Source organism: Macrobrachium rosenbergii, chromosome 1 (genome assembly GCF_040412425.1).
Source record: "Macrobrachium rosenbergii isolate ZJJX-2024 chromosome 1, ASM4041242v1, whole genome shotgun sequence".
NCBI lineage: Eukaryota > Metazoa > Arthropoda > Malacostraca > Decapoda > Palaemonidae > Macrobrachium > Macrobrachium rosenbergii.
This window is the reverse complement of record NC_089741.1, coordinates 23,532,730-23,550,391: the sequence shown is the minus strand read 5'-3', so window position 1 is coordinate 23,550,391 and position 17,662 is coordinate 23,532,730. Positions and strand designations below refer to the sequence as shown.

Here is a 17,662-nt window from a genome sequence, read left to right as displayed (position 1 = left end):
CCAGTGTTGCTCCCCACCCGACATTGACGCGCCGGAGAACAACACTAGGTCGGGTTCGGAAGGCTGAGAGACACGCCTTCTGAAAGCTTCGAGGGATCCAACCACCACCTGAGATGCTCCTTCACTTCGAGGGAAAGTTTGAGAGACAACTCGAGATTTTCCTTGTCTTCCCAGTTGTCTTGCAGGAAGAACTGAAGAGGCCTGAGATGTAGTCTCCTAGGGAAACAAACTTTTCCAGTGAGGAAATGGTCCCCAGCAGACTCATCCACTCCCTCACCCAACATGTTTCTTTCCCTAGGAAGGCTAGGACTTTTCCGTAGCACAGCTGTTGACGTTCCGGGACGGAAAAGCCCGAAAAGCCACTGAGTCCATCTGAATCCCCAGATACACGATGGACTGAGTTGGGGTCAGGTGTGACTTTTCGAAGTTGACCAGCAGGCCGAGTTCTTTCGTCAGGTTCAAAGTTGCTTGTAGATCCTCCAGACACCTCTCCTCGATGGACGCCGAATCAGCCAGTCGCCCAAGTAGAGCGACACACGACGCCTGCCAGATGCAGCCACCTTGCTACATTCCTCATGATGACGGTGAAAATCATGGGAGCTGTGGACAGGCCAAAGCAAAGAGCTCTGAATTGATACACCTTTCCCCTCAAGACGAACCTCAGGAACTTCCTTGACTGAGGATGTATCGCACGTGGAAATGCAGCGTCCTGAAGGTCGAGGATACCATCCAATCCCCTGGTCTTAAGGCTCCTAGAACAGACTGAACCGTCTCCATCTTGAAAGTTTCTTTCACGACAGGCGGTTCAGGCTGCTGACATCCAGCACAGGTCTCCAACTTCCCGACTGTTTCGGGACCAGGAACAGCCTGTTGTAGAAGCCCGGGGAATTCAGGTCTAAGACCTGTTCTACTGCTCTCTTGACGAGCATTTGCCGCAGCAGGTCGTACAGGATCTCTTGTTTTTCTGGACCGTACGACGGAGAGAGGTCCAAGGGCGAAAGGCTTAAGGGAGGGGGAGAAAGGAAAGGGATCTTGTATCCTTTCTCTAAAACCGAAAGGGACCAACTGTCTGCCCCTCTCACTTTCCAGGCCTCGGAAAACGCAAGAAGCCTTGCACCCACCGGTATCTGGAGGAGAATCACATCACTTCTTGCCCCTACCTCTAGCAAGGGCTTTTCCTCTCGAGAGGTTCTTTCCTCGAGAAGAAGGCTTTGAAGATGATCCGGCACGAAAGGGCTTCTTCATCTTGGGTGAATGCTGACGGGTTGACGTCGTCGAGGTCACGGGAACCGCAGGGCGCTTCGATGACTGAGCCAACAGGTCCTGTGTGGTCTTCTCTTGCAAGCTTGCAGCGATGTCCTTTACCATCGAAGCCGGGAAAAGATGACTGGAACGGGAGCAAACAACAGTTCTCCTTTCTGTGCCAAGGAGACGGACTTCGTAGCGAAACCGCAGAAGAGTGACCTCTTCTTGAGCACTCCAGTCGCAAAGTGCGAGGCCAATTCGTCAGAACCATCTCGGACCGCCTTGTCCATGCAAGACAAGATGCTCAAAAGGTCCGACAAGGAGATCGAGTCCTGACTCCGAGACTTAAGGTCCAAAGCTCCAAGGCACCAGTCAAGGAAGTTGAAAACTTCAATCGTCTTGAAAAGGCCCTTCAAAAGATGGTCCATCTCCGTAAGAGTCCAGGGAACCTTGGCCGTCGACAGATGAGACCTCCTACTCGAATCAACGAGAGGCGAAGTCTCCCTTAGATGAGGAAGGAAGACGTAAGCCTAAGTCTTCTCCTGTCTCATACCACACGCCGCTTTTCCCGAGAGTCTTGAAGGGGGAAGGGCGAAAGAAGACTTTCCTTGAGCTTTGCGGGAGTCCATCCACAAATGGACTTTCTTGAAGGCCTGCTTAGTGGAAAGCGATTTAGTCATCTTCAGAAATCCCGGGGCTTTCCTAGACTTAGTCGAAGTCAGTTGAGAAGGAGGAGAGAGAGGTACTGCCGGCAGAAACTTGTCGGGAAACAATTCCTTCAACAGCTTGACGAGAATCTGGTAGTCCGACGACGAGGACTGATCCTTAATCTCATCTTCAGACTCCGAGACCTTGAGTCTATCTCCAACATCGGGCGGAGAAGAGCAGAGAGAAGTTGGAGAGGAAACACGCCGCAGGGACCTCTGCTTGGAAGAGGAACTGGCGTGCAAAGCAGCAGGAGAACCAGGAACCACACGAGAGACGACAGCAACGGCAGGTGGAGCGTCTTGAAGGGAGTCAAAAACGTCCATCGGGGCGTCACGTCTGGCAGCATGACGAGCTTCTTGAGCGTCCAATCGAGCGTCACGTCTGGCAGCATGACGAACGTCTGGATCGTCCCTTAGAGCGTCACGTCTGGCAGCATGACAAACGTCAGGAGCCTGACGAGCGTCATCAACAAAAAGGTGAACGTGACGTCTAGAACGAGAAGGGAGGGGAGGACGTCCTGGGGTGACGTCACGACGATCCTCCCCAACACCCTCCGGGGACGAGAGTCTAGGGTTCCTTCCACGACGAGCAGGCGAAGCAGACGAAGGTGACGAACGAGGAGCAGGAGAAGGAGAACGCCTAGATCTCTTCACTGGAAGTCTAACATCCTTCCGACGAGTACGGGACCTGGACTCTCTCTCTGCAATGAATGAGGAGAGTTGCTGCTGCATGGAGGCAATAAGGGTCCTCGTTGGTGACGCCTCTCTCTCTGGAGAATTACGGAACCTAGAGGCAGAAGGACGAGGGGACGTCCTAATCCTCTTCTCTTGAGGAGGGAGAGCTCTTGGGCGCTCAAACACGTCTTCTTCGGATGACGTCCTGTACTTCTTTTGCGGGGGGAACGCATCCACAAACTCTGGCGAGGAGCACAGAGTAGGAGAGAGAGGACGTGAAGCGTCCTCCTCCCTAAAGCTTCTCTTAAGAGGGCGAGAGTCTATCTGACGGTTCCAACCCCTGCGTGGGGAGGACGTGTCAGAAGACGAGAAGCAGTCCTTTAGGACCCGAACACGAGTTCGCGCCTGGGCAGCCTGGGAAACGTCTTCAGGACCTGCCGAAGGGACGCCAGACTGGTGGGGGTTCCCCGTCACCCTCCTTCGGCTTTCGACATGCTCTCTCCCTGAGTCCTGGGAGTCCAGCAGAGGTCCAGGCCTAGAGGCATGATGGGGCCGGTCTGACGCCCCCTCCACTGCACTGGGGGCACTAGTCACTTCACAACACTTTTCTTGGAGAGCTGACACCTTAGATTCTAATGCACGAATCGATTCCATCATAGCGGAAAGCATATTAGTCTCCACTGGCACGATCTCAGGGGCTGGAGACAAAACCACAGGGTTAGGTTCTAAAGGTACAGGGGAGTTAGGGCCGACATCAACACTTCCGCAAAGAGAAGCACTCCTGGAGGAAGACCTCCTCAGTCGATCACGCTCCAACTTCCTCACATATTTATCATACGCTCTCCATTCATTTTCAGACAAAGAAGCACATTCATCACACCTATCATTCAACATGCATATATGCTTCCTACAGTTAGAACATACAGTGTGAGGGTCAACCGCAGCTTTGGCAACCTCACCTTACATTCCGACATCACACACGACGGTAACTAGCAGAGCTAGACCCAGACATAATGATAGTCTAAAGCAAAACCAAAGAAAAGTCAAAAAAGCGTATGCCGATCTACCGATCCAAAGTCAAAATACCAAAAGACAATCAGATACTCAAGAAAAAAGCAAATCCTATGACGGAGGTGCAGACAACAGTTGTTGACAACACGGCGACAGAGAAAATCTGAATAGAAAATGGGAATGGTTCCTGATACCCGCCTCCCAGCGGCGGGAATGGGTACTAACCACCTGACCGGCCACTGCGTGTGCCGCGAAATTTGAAATTCTGTCGGACCTTCGGAGAATACAGCTATATATATATCTGACAGGTAAGTTTCATGAACAAAGTATAAATTTATCAACAATTCTAAGCTTAATAGTATTATGTTGACAAAGAAATAAGACAGCAGTGAAACTGGAGACTACTACCAGGGACTGGTTCCTGCTAGTCAGCAACCATAACATTTGATGCCTTCTGCTTATGTTTTTTTGGTTTATACCTTTTGTTTGGGGAAATAAAGGGTCGCTATTGCAAATGTTTGCCCACACACATTCTCTCTATCTTTCACGACCTTACTTTAGAGAGGTCCCCATTAATCTCCAGGTATTGCTGAGCTAAAGGATATGAATAACCCTTCATTTGTCTTTTCATTGCCATACGGCTAATGCAGTAAGCTTACAAGCGTTAATCCGGGCCAGGTGTGTCTCTAAAGGTAAAAATATGGGTTGAGAGAGGATTCTTATTCTTCACCCTGGTAACGTCAAATACTGACTGATGACTTTTTTTTAATTTTCTGTAAAAGAAAACTATTGAGGTGGCTTTGTCTGTCTGTCCGCACTTTTTCTGTCCACCCTCAGATCTTAAAAACTAATGAGGCTAGAGGGCTGCAACTTGTTAAGTTGATCATCCACCCTCCAATCATCAACTTGTTAAGTTGATCATCCACCCTCCAATCATCAAATATACCAAATTGCAGCCCTCTAGCGTAACTAGTTTTTATTTTATTTAAGGTTAAAGTTAGCCATAATCATGCACTGCTATAGGCCTAGGTACCAACAACACAGGCCACCACCAGGCCATGGCTAAAAGTTTCATGGGCAACGGCTGACAGTTTCATAATGCATTATACAAGGTACAGAAAACTGGATTGTGCCAAAGAAACTCCGGTGCATTTTTTTCTTGTGGTAAAACCAGTAAAACTCACCTTCTATAAATAGCCTGGAATTTGACTTCTACTATAGTATTTTGGTTGCTTATCAAGAATTTACCATTATTTTTTGATGGTCAACTGTAATTAACCTGTAATTAACCTCAGAACTTCATCCAACAAAGTAGGGGACTCCTGGAACGTGGGGTTTTGGGTGGGGTAGACCACAGGGAGAGAGAGAGCTGATATGTTATTGTATATTGGCCATCTTATAGGGGAACTTTTGTAAAAATCGGAGCAGCTAATTGAGGAAAATGGGGGGAGAGGGAGGGACACAGACAGATAGATACATATCCAGCCAATTATGTTACAATATTAACTCCAAATTGAGGAAAACCCTCTTAAGCATTCTTACTAAAGGCAAACAGCAGTTTGAGGAAAAGTGGGGATAGAGAGGGATCGAGAGCAATCTCACCGGGGGTCCAGGGGCTCCGCCCCCCTTCCCAGCTAAGTTACACAGCCTACTAGGTTAGGTTAAGTTAGGTTAGTGTAGTTCCTTTTATAACAGGTTTCCTTCACTGGGTGGCTCCTACCATTAGCCGATCCCTTCTTAAACATATGGCTCCCAGATGCCTTGCATATGCATGGAACCATTCCAGGGTGACCAACTTGACAACATGTCTGCTCGTTCTCTCGCTCTCTCTCTCCCTGTGTTTTACCGCACCCAAAATCCTGCGTTACCAAAGGGTCTCCAAAATAATATTTGACCGCCAATACACAACACCACCTCCTTCCTCAGTAACACTCAAAGTATAGGAAAACTCAATTTCCAAGGCAAAAAGCCATGTATAGTAATTCTATAGTATTACTTGTATTTAAACCTCGACCAAAAGCAACCAGAAACATCAAATGCGAGATTGTACTTAATTTGATCATCAGAGGTGGATTAACCCTGTACTCTATTTATCCTGGCTACGCCTACCCAAAATGGACTTGGAGCACAGATCTACTACTATACACTACCAAACTACTATAGGCTAGCAAACTCTTAGCCTAACCTAACTGTCTAAATGCACAAACAAGCCGCTCGCATCCAGATTTATTTTGACTATACGATAATGTTGTCCTAGTATGGTAGGGCTTCTCTTTCCGTTTTCATTTGGCCTAACTACAGAAAACTGGCCAAAGACTACTCACAGAAATCAGGGCCAAATGAGGTGAGTGTCCTAACATATCCTACACCTCAGCTAAACTAGGCTAAGCAGAGCGAAGAAGCCTAGCCTAGTTTAGCTGCTCTAAAATGTGACTATTTTCATAAAATAACCGGTTGCTTGTCCCGATACTCACCCTAATGTACAGATCATACTGAAAATTATACAGACAATGACACAACACACGATTAAATTCAATAATTGGTGAGAAGGATTTCCTACTGGTTGTCTACGTATCTGTCAACTAAGATCTGGATTAGTTTTCTGCTTTTGGGTTCCAAGACGGCGTTCAGTCAACAAGTCTTTTTATTTCAGAGTATTAACTCTCACTTTTATTCTCGCAAGGAAACTTCGAGATTGATGATTAACGGTAGTTTAATTTCATTGTGGTGTAAAGCCAGAATTTCTTAAAACTTGCAATTAATAACGTCTCGTTAATTGTAACGATAAATGAGTGGGGCTCCTCTGGAATGGGCCAAACGAAAGGCCTTTAAATTAAAATAACGAAGGTTGTTATGCCCCAAAAGAAAGCCTTAGAATGGTGAACAGAATATCTAATTCTACTAAAAAACAATTCTTAAAACTTGCAATTATCAATGTTTCATTACCTAAAGCTGATAAATAAGTGGGGCTCCCGGGGAATGGGCCTAACGAGAGGCCTTAAAAATAAGTCAGGTTGTGATACCGGAGATGAACGCCTGATAAGGGTGAACAGAAAGTCTAATTTTACAATAATGTTAAGTGGAAAGGACTGAGTTTTCAATGTTTAATTATTCAATTAAAATATCTTACTAGTAACTACAATAATTAAAAAATAAGGAAAACTACTAACTTGTTAGAAATGTCTAAGATTTATTTTACAAAAAGAGCTGGTACTTGGGTGAGTGATTATATTCCCCTAGAACTGAATGTTATCTTTTGTTATGGAAACTTTTCCTATTTTTTTTAAGTGATTATTATTCATGTTTCTTTGCTCAGACAACGTTTATCTCCTTCCACATCCTGTTCAGTTAGCTAATCAAGTGATCATTGTAACAGTTTCGCAGGTTTCAGTAGACCTTATATTACTTCAGATGATGCGATAGCTATAACAGACATTAAATGCAGCTTGCAATGAGAAAAGACTAGCCATTGCAAATGAGAAATAACACTAAAACTTAGCAGTTTACTATGCTCGCAGAGCGTTGCAATGGGCGTTGTAGGTCCCTGTTGTTTTGAACGCTTGATAGAAAAGAGTATTTATACCATAACAAGACGAGAAAGTTACGCCTACTGTTAAGGTGAATCACCTGCACTTCTTCAAACTTCCCTTTCCGTCGTTTTGCTTTCACTGTGGTTCAAAAACAGACCATAAATACGTATATCTGGACTCGAATTGACTCATTCTTTCTCCTAATGTGATTTTCTTGGTATAAGTTTACAAAAATTTTTGACACCTGTATGACACAAAATTGTAGAAATGTCCTCCACTGACTCAGAAAAAGAACATTATTTGCAGAAAAATACAGGATTAGGCGTAGGAGTTAATTCCTCTGCCTTGTATCAGTTAAAAAGACTACTGAAAATTACAGTAAACCTTAGCCGGTTGGCAAAGGCGGCACGTGACAGAGGCCCGAATGATAAATTAATATGAAATTCAAGTTAAATAGTACGCCCATCCCATTATTTTTTTCTGTGAACAGTTTGGACATGCATATATAATCGCCGCGTTAAAATAAATTCAATGGCAAAACGAGAGGATGAAATGACTGCTAATCAATGCCATCCTTCAGTGAGTGCGTCACACAGCGTTGATGTTTGATATATATGTATAATATATATGTATGTATATATATATGCATGTATGTATAATGTATGTATGTATATATATATATATATATATATATATATATATATATATATATATATATATATATATGTTCTTCGATATCATAGAAAACTAATATAAACCAAGTTTCCGTTATTCAGCCAAGGGCCCTGAACAAAGATACACTAAACGGTAGATATCAGAAAGGGGTTATGGGTATATAAAGATGCTTAAAGCAAACAATATAGAAGAGAAAGCACGACTTTCATCATGGGAAGAGGTAGTAATGAGGAAGAGTCTCAAAATATCTTAGTAGGTATGTGACCTTATCATAACATCACGCTGGCTCCACCAGCAAGACCAGGTAGATTTCAAGTCATTCACAGCCATACTCGCTCCATTTACTCAAATTTATCTCAAAGGACTCATTGTGACCCATGATTACTTTCACTAAATCCCTCCATGTCAATCGGTCTTGTATCATCTCTGTTGACTCGCTGATGTTTTTGACCTTCCATGATTATCGATGAGATTCCAAGTCTTCTGCCAAAGGGTGAACTGAATGAAAATATTTGGCGGAGGCGTCTGGCTCTAAAGTAAATCAAGGTCTAGCTAAACTACTATAAATACGTTAGCTAAGTCTGACCCACTTTACACCAGGACTTGTCTAAATCTAGCTTTAGTAAACTATGCAAACATCTTATCCGGGGGTCAGCGAACCCTTCATGATAACCCAGTTTTTATTTATTCTAACCTTCTTCTGTTATAAACCTTTAACCAGTCTCCAGTTTTTTTATTTATTTATTTTATTTATTCTTGATCTTATTTTATTTATTTTCTTTATTTTTTTGCTCAGTGAGCTCTTCATTGTCTCCATGCATTTGCCTCCAAATACTCGCGAGAATTGTTTTCAGCAACATTTTTTCCACAGCACAGTTCGGAGAGCCAGGTCTGATCTTGCAAACGATGTCAGGGTCTTCCACAAGAACCTGTGATTTTTCATCATCATTCCGAGTTATGCTGCCTAGGTCATCATTGTCTATAAACTTGATTGCACATGTCCCTTCCAAGTTCTTAAATTTCCTTGTATACACACATATACACGAGTGCGTATGCTTTTGTGTAATCTCTTGTTCCTGAGCTACGTTTCTGTATGTTTGTACGATACATTTATATTCAACGTCCTGCAAGTCTGCATACATACATATAGTTAAATAGGTTCTTTTACGTGCATACCGGCCAACAGCTTTTCGAAAGGCTTTGCAGACTTATAAAAGGAATAACGGCATAAAATACTGGGTACATGAGAATTCACCATCCTTCTTCGGTACATAGTTGGCATACTTTGCTGGCATAGTTTACAAGGTAGCTAAGATGCGGTGTATAGTATTCTAGTGGTAGAAGTCAACACGGGCAGTGATATTATAGGTATGATTCCTAGATTCTGTTGTTAATTGAAATCCTTTTTTTTAAACATTTATAACTACTCTGTTTTGAGAAGCTTGTCCTTAATTTGGTCATCAGCGGTGGATTATAGCCTAACCCTGTACTCTATTAATCCCAGCTGGGCCTAGGGGACCTACCCAACACGGACTTGAGCACAGACCTAAGCCATTACCTAAAGTATTAATTCAGACCAAGGCTACACTACTATACACAACCAAACTACCATAGTTTAGCAAACTCTAACCTAACTGCACAAACAGGCTGCTCGCATCCAGACTTATTTTGACTATATAGGATAATGTTAGCCTAGTATGGTAGGGCTTCTCTTTCTGATTTTATCTGGCCTAATTACAGAAAACTGGCCAAAGACTACTCACAGAAATCATGGCCAAATTAGGTCCGTATCCTAACATAGTCTACACTTCAGCTAGAGGAGGCTAAGCAAAGCGAAGATGCCTAGACTAGTTTAGCTGCTCTAAAATGGAAGAAGCCTAAAGGCCATCAAAATAAATATGAGGTACTAACAATGATGATGATATCACTAAAGCAACATCAGTAACAGCAACTACTATTATCACTAATAGAAATAAGAATGATACTAATAGCAAGGGAAAGGAACAACGCTCATTTTGCCGCCCAGAGCCTCCAAAAAAGAAAGTTGTATCAAATTCCTGAATTTTCCGCAGGTGAAAAATAAGTACTGGAGGAATACCCGGACATCCCTCCACTGATCCCTACAGGGGGAAAGGGGAGCGTGCCATCAGCGCACTTCACACTGTGCATTGTAGGCATTCCCTAAGGTTCTCTGCAGCGTCCCATCTTTTACTGTACCTCCGTTCATATTCTCTTCCTTCTATCTTACTTTGCACCCTCTTCTAACAATCGTTTCATGGTGCAGCTGGGAGGTTTTCCTCCTGTTACACCTTTCAAACCTTTACACTCTCATTTTCCCTTTCAGCGCTGAATGACCTCATGGGTCCCAGCGCTTGGACTTTGGCCAGAATTTTATATTCCAATTTCAATTCTCCTCCACCGATCAGTTTAACTTGTCTAAGATAATTCCTTTGTAACTCTACAAGCAAACTTTGGAATTTTATTACAATCTTCCTTGTTTTAGTAAGAGAAAGTATATACAGGAATAGGTATGTATTGCGTAAATCATTTAAAAACTTTAATTCTCATTTTACACGTAGTTACCTGGAGTTGTAATATATATAGATACATATGAGTGTGTATACTATAATGAGTATGTATACTATCAGTATATGGATATGTGTACGAGTATATGTATGTATGTACATAGTAAATTTAAGTATATTTATATACATAAAATATTGTGACATATTTGTTGATTTTTTACTTATTATATTATTATTATTATTATTATTATTATTATTATTATTATTATTATTATTATTATTATTATTGTTTGTTTGTTGTTCAGAAGATGAACCCTATTCATGTGAAACGACCCCACAGGAGCCACTAACTTGAAATTCGAGCTTCCAAAGAATATGGATTCTTATGAGTATGGTTTACTTAATACTCCAAAGAAGGACATTGAAACTAAACATGTTTCCCAATCCTCCAAAAGAAAAAAAAAGCAGGGGTGTTATTTGTTTTTTATAGGAACTGCCAGTCGCTGGGGTAGTAACCTACAACCACATGTTCATACATGTCTCAGCAGATCAAGACTGGTCGCACGGCCTACTGTACAACAGCCCTACTGACCTATTTTAAAATGACGAGCCAGATAGTCTTAGATTGCATGGCTGACAAAAGACAGTCGTTCTCTGAAGGTTTATTAATAAATAGTGGTTGCACAGCTATACGACGTTTTTTGTGAAACAATGTTGTAGTGGCTTAGTAGCGCCATTATTTAATGGTCGAAGCCAGGTAAAAAAAAAATCACAGGTAAAAAAGTCACAGGAAAAAATGTCACATTAAAAAAGTCACATTAATCTTTCCTAGATAGTGAACCCGTCCCCCGGTTTTAACCCGGTATGCATCCACCTTTGCGGCGTGTTTAGTGCAAGCCCTTTGGGGGTTTCCTTATAAACATAAACAAAAGACTGTAAATGTCATAAAGATAATGACCCCCAAGAAATATTGTGAATTTTTCCTTGTGACTTTATTACCGGCCCCCATAAATTAATGTGACTTTTTTTCTGTGAATTTTTTCCTAGCCAAAATTGTGACTTTTTCTGTGACGTTTTTCCCTGTGACTTGATTACCGCCCACCTAATAGTAAGCTAGTGTATACAGCAATCTTGACTAAGTCTTGTGTGCTACTGAAGTGTAGGCATATTGCTTACCCTTGACATATTATTTATTAAGAAATAAATCTTCCATATTGCGCTCTTTGAGATACTATTTATAGGTATTATGTCATTATGTAAGTGTTCTACAATACTCATGACTGGTATGATTGCGTGAAAATGCACACATGCTTCGTAAGTTGCCAGTACAGGATTTGTTTCACTTATCATAACTATTATTTTGTGTGTGTGTGTGTGTGTGTGTGTGTGTGTGTGTTATTCCAGATGAGGAGAACACGACTCTCCAGTTAGATCATAACAGACACTTGAAATGTTACCTCAGAAAAAAAAAAAATGAGGGATTCTCGTAATGAATTATCATTGTGATTTTTGTTCCACTAGATGTACTGTACTGTAGATGGTACTTGTGAGGGTGCTTTCGGTGGGATGTCTCCTCAAGATGCACAAGGTTCCCTCGAAGCTCATGAGGGGAAAAGTTAAGTATACCATAGTTTTACCAGACCACTGAGCTGATTAACAGCTCTCCTTAGGCTGGCCCGAAGGATTAGACTTATTTTATGTGGCTAAGAACCAACTGGTTACTCGGCAACGGGACCTACAGCTTATTGTGGAATCCGAACCACATTACAGCGAGAAATGAATTTCTATCACCAGAAACAAATTCCTCTTATTCTTCATTAGCCGGCCGGAGACTCGAACTCGGGCCTAGCGAGTGCTAGCCCACAACTCTACCGACTCTCCCAACGAGGAACTGCTCATAGGGGAAAATGCCAACCGAGGGATATGTTACGGACAAAACACAAACAATGTCAAGGCTACGACTGAATGTGAAAAGAGGTCCGAAGCACTCAGAAAAGAATAACAACTCCCTCCCCCCCCACCAAAAAAAAAAAACATAACCATGCTTACATATTATAGTGTCAAGAAGAAAGTGGCTGAGTGTGAAAAGACACGGACCATCCAAAAGAGGATCATGAGATAAAAGCATTGTCAAGGAAGAAGCATCTTGTTGATGTAAAGTCGTCCCAGAACAATCTTTGGAGGAGCATAATATTTTCAGATGATTATAGGAAAGAAAGGACTGTAAAGACGAAAAAATCTTCCCTAAAAGTTGGAATACGATAAGTCAGGATATATATATATATATATATATATATATATATATATATATATATATATATATATATATATATATATATATATATATATATATATATATATGTAGAGAGAGAGAGAGTTAAATATTATACAAAAAATCATACCTGTTGGAGAAATAAGAAGTGGAAGAACTGTGAAAAAAAAATCCTTTCTATCAGAGAAAGCAGAAGTGGAAAAATATAATGAAAAATATTACTTTAAGAAATATATTCACAGAGTAACGGGTAAAATCTGAGAAAATTCAACATATTAAGAGATAGCTAGATAGAAGAGAGACAGCCAGAGCGATAGACAGATACAGAAGATGATATGCAAAACAACGGCAGGAAAAAATAAACAGAAATGAAATTCACTCACTCCAAGTATCTATCAGATCCAACGATAAAGAAGCGAACGTCTTGACAGCATCTCAACAGGCAGGCGATGGCAGCTGCTGTCGGCTGTCGGAAGACACTGGCAGCCAATGCGGACTCCATCCCCCCCGCCTTTTTTTTTTTCACGGTGATTGGAACCGAGACGGGCGTATCTACCGAAGCAAAGTCGGTCACTGCAGGAGGGGTTTGTATTTAAATCAGAAGTAATTCGATAAATGTAGAAAAATAGAAAGAAATAAAAAAAATTCTACATCTCTCTGATGCTTCTGTTATAGAACCGCTCCCTGTGGTTCAGCTTTGGGATAATATATTGTCATTGTAGATTTGAATGTTCTTATTTTGTCTCCAAAAAAGGTTGAAATTTCGAATAAAAAAAGAACATTAAGAACATATACCTCTGCGAACACCACAAAAAAAGGTAAATCCCAGATCCTAGAACGGGTCCATCTCCAAAATAATAAAAATGAAAATCTTTGGATGGGCGGCCCTCTCCTTCACTAATGTTCATTCATATGCATCGACAACTTTGTGTAACATCTCTTGAACAAACAAACACAGAAATATCCGCGTGAGTATGTACAAAACTCTATTGTTATTGATGGAAATAGAGTTCTGATTTCCAAGACCTGAATTCTTTGTTGTACAAGTACTGCATTCTGTTTTCGATGGGGCGTCTCTTGCCATCCATGCTTTCTACCTACTGTGCTATGTAAGATAATGAGTTTACATTCCTCCGAGCATTTAGCTGAACAGCTACAGGGCCCACTGATTAACGGGAATTACGAATCGCACACCCCCGGAGCAATCAACTTAAAGTTGGCTCTAGTACCATGCCACCGACAGAGCAACGCTCTAAACGCTATGTAACCCTAACGGCCATTAGGCCTAGTTGTCACAAAAAAGTAGCTTTCTGTTCTTTTCGTATGTAATTCAATATCTCTTTTCCCCTTCCTTGTCTATAAAACGATTTCATTCTTCCTCAGCAGGGTAAACTGGTTCAGGTCTACCCTGCCCAATTTGAGACTCACGAGCAGACATTAGTCTGAAGGATATGAGATAAAATGGATAGCATGCTTTATAAACATTAATTCTCTTGTCATTCATTCTTTGTCCTCTGAGGTACTAATCAGACACTTGATTTCCATCACCCGAAAATCTCGTTAAAACAGGAGCGTGACGTGATTATTGCTCGTTCGGTTCAGTCTTATGTCGCTATTCGATGTAATTCGACAGCGATTACCGTTTAACGTGCAGGATATCGGTTAATCTCAGATTTGTGCGTGCGTGTGTTCGTTGAGGCCCTGTGTTTTATGCTGGTATGTGAACAAGTTCGTCCAATATATATTTATTTTTCCAGTGCAAGTTCCCTTGCAACCCGCCAGAATTGATACTTGTTTAAAATACTGTTCATAAAGGCTGAATTCACATCGTACCCAGTGACGTAAGATCCCGGTTGAAATGCCTAAGTCTGCAGATGAATGTTGGGATATGTATTGTTGCATATGTCATCAACTTTAATGGTTCCACTTTTTTGTACTTTGTAATGACTCGAAAATGATTATATTGTTTATGATTAGTAGATATGAAGACTGAAACTACCGATTCTTTAGCAATATTGCCTTTAGAAGCTACATATTGATTTTATGCCGAGCGGCACGTGTAATTTAAAGATGGCGCCTTTCCTGAGGAGCATTCGTCATGGACCCTGGTTATGAGGTGCACGTTACTCGATAAATACTTTGTCAGGGTATTGTATTTCTTCACGATATATTGTTATGTGTAATATGTTTGTATAAGGTAGAGAAATAAAATAAATATACCTAAATATTTTGCATAGACTTTATGCATTATCAAAATCTAGTTAGAGCACATGGTGACTAACGGCAAAAATCAACAGCTGATCCTCCAATCAGCTGTTGGGTGTCAAACAAAGAAGTCTCGCAGCCAGTCTCAGCTGAGCTTCGGCGGTGTGTGGCTGTGGCTACCAAGTGTACCAAGAACGAAGTATCATTTTTTGGGGTCCCTATCGATTTCACATGAAGTAGAATTTGTATAGGGCCTAGGACGCTAATTGCAAATATACCATCCACAGTCTCGAAGGCTCAGAACATCGAAGCTCACGCCTGCCGAAGCTGAAAGGCGCTTTTGTAACCCTTTGCGAATTTTCTGTACACTGACGGAGTCTGCCTGACAAAAAAGGCAAAAATAACGAAGATTTGAATGTAGAATCCACACACGCCTTCGTTTAAGGAATCATGGGACACCTCGTCGACCAAGTGGAGGTAAGGAAGTGCTCAAGTTTGTTTAACCGCAGTTGTTACCAGGAGAGAACGAAAGGGAGAGACGGAGGTAGGCAGTCAGATGATGGGAGGGAGAGAGAGAGAGCGAGAGCGAGCTTGGGAAAGAACTATTGCATTTCTAATGTTTGTTTTGCTTGTTTGGGTTATCATGGCCGCACTGGCTAGTTAAGTAACAAGGGGTTGTATATTTTGACCGGAATTGGCCGTGGAAAGAATCGATATTGAGGATTGTAGGCATCCGTCCGCTGTCACCAAGCGGGTTGTAGGCCTATTCTATCCTCTTGCTCCTGGCTCCTCTTCACTCTCTTTTGTGACACCGCTCGCGCGCGCGCCCCTCTTCTCTCTTGCTCTCCGAGGCTGTCCCATTGTTTTATCAACTTCTCGCCTATTTGTTTCTAGCTTTTAATTGCATGTTCGAAATTTGTTTCGTGTGAGATTTCTTACTGGATGCTGGTAATTCGTGTACTTAAACGTAGTCCTATAGGGTGTATTCATGTCCAGCGTATTTGTTATGCTGTGTATCTTTTTTTTTTTTTATTCACCCCTCTCATATTCAGTGTTTTAACATTTTCATTTAAATAAGGCTAGTTTAGTAGGTACTCGCAACAGGCCTAGACTTAGTCTAATGGAGGAAGAACTGTCTCTCGACCACTTCGCGGTGAAACCGCCGAATCAATGATGATAATTACCTTGAAAACAAGAGAAGGGGAAACATCACATGAGCATTGGACGAGGAAGCCGGTGTTGGTGGGGTGACCTTGTTGCTATGTAATGCCTAGAAACCAATAGCCAAGTTACTGCTGTTGAATTTTTCTCACGGTGAAGATGATGCGTTAGGAAAACATTTACAATATATCGATTGTTCGATTTTTTTTTTATGGATAAGACGTCTATTGATAGTAATAGTCGTCGAATACTTTTCTACTTGGAAAGCATTTCGTGTCCATATACAGTATATATATATATATATATATATATATATATATATATATATATATATATATATATATATATATATATGTGTGTGTGTGTGTGTGTGTGTGTGTGTGTGTGTCATGAAAAGCTTTTTTAAACGTCTTATCGACAAAATAATCGAACAATGAAAAGCTTTTATATATATAATAAAACTGATACCGGGACGAGTAACTGCTTGTACCCTAGGATCATATGATCACAAAGAGAAAGTCGCTACTTTGTAATGTTTTTAAGTAAATGTGATACAGTGAGCGTAGCGCTTTGTGCAAGGGTACGAATGCTAATGATTTTCCAACTGTGAGGTATTTTCCCCTTTGTATTCTTTATTTATATTATCACCTGTATGACAGAGCGTGTTTGAACGCATTCTCCATCTATATGTATTATATATACATACACATAAATATACTGTACATGTGTGTGCGGTGCGTGTCTTTGTGCATGTATGCACGCGCGCGCGCAATGCTTATCTGGACGAGAAATTTGAGGTAGCACCCCTGGAATGATTGAGAGAAAAAGGGAGAGGAAGGTTGCAGATAAAGGGGACCGGCAGCGATAGTCTCTCTCTCTCTCTCTCTCTCTCTCTCTCTCTCTCTCTCTCTCTCTCTCAAGCCCACCGGATTCGTAATGGGAAGGGACATGCAGGCAGTCTGGTTGTCAAGCCCGTTTTGGCTGCTGTAATGGTTACAAAATAATTTTCATTTTGATTTTAATACAAAAATCATATAAATAATTTACAGTGGTTTTGCAGTTCCGAGCTTATGTTTAAAGAAGTTAGCCTACTCGACGGTAAGTCTTAAAAGCTGTCATGTGGATTCCTTCGTGTAATAGGTATTTATGCGTATTCGATGTGCATACTTCCAGTACCGCACATACGTACTAACACACGCACTTGCATTTCTATGTACTCTTGAGGGTGGAAAAGTGGAGGGGGAAGAAATGCTTAAATAAATTATGTAAACTTCTACAACGCTCCAAACTTGGAAGATTCAAGGTTGACAGTAATGAGAAGTACCGTGGTTTACCTTCAATGGCATACTGTCGGTACTAATAGGCTTTCTTTTTTCATCATGTTGGTAAGGTCTGTGAGACACGACGGTGTTTGTAAAAAGTGAGCATCGGTTGGAAGATAGATCTTGTGTATTGAGGTGGTTTAGTTATATATACTACTTGGATAAATTGGAATTAGTTAGAGCTGTTGAGAGAGGTCACAGTAGGTGCGTCTTTGTATATTTGAACTTCATGTCTGCCATAAGGGAGCGACGGGTGTCGTCTCTGCTGTCGTGCGGAAAGTAGTCACTAAGCGGTTTGTGTCACCTTCCAAGAGGGCTGGTGTTGGCTCCATTC

General features: G+C 41.6%; 2 protein-coding genes across 6 annotated transcripts in view; one reads left to right on the top strand and one right to left on the bottom strand.

Moving 5' to 3' along the window:
• Positions 1–6,242, bottom strand: part of LOC136842415 (ral GTPase-activating protein subunit beta) — a 92,335-nt gene extending 86,093 nt beyond the window's left edge. For all 5 annotated transcript variants that reach the window (XM_067109738.1, XM_067109818.1, XM_067110062.1 and 2 more), the window contains exon 1: positions 6,113–6,242. The gene's annotated coding sequence lies outside the window, so the exon portion shown is untranslated. The remainder of the gene's footprint in view (positions 1–6,112) is intronic.
• Positions 6,243–14,939: 8,697 nt separating this feature from the next.
• Positions 14,940–17,662, top strand: part of LOC136841568 (sestrin-2-like) — a 110,033-nt gene continuing 107,310 nt past the window's right edge. The window contains exon 1 of the mRNA XM_067108597.1: positions 14,940–15,322. Coding sequence (XP_066964698.1) covers positions 15,296–15,322 — 27 coding nt within the window. The 5' untranslated portion in view covers positions 14,940–15,295. The remainder of the gene's footprint in view (positions 15,323–17,662) is intronic.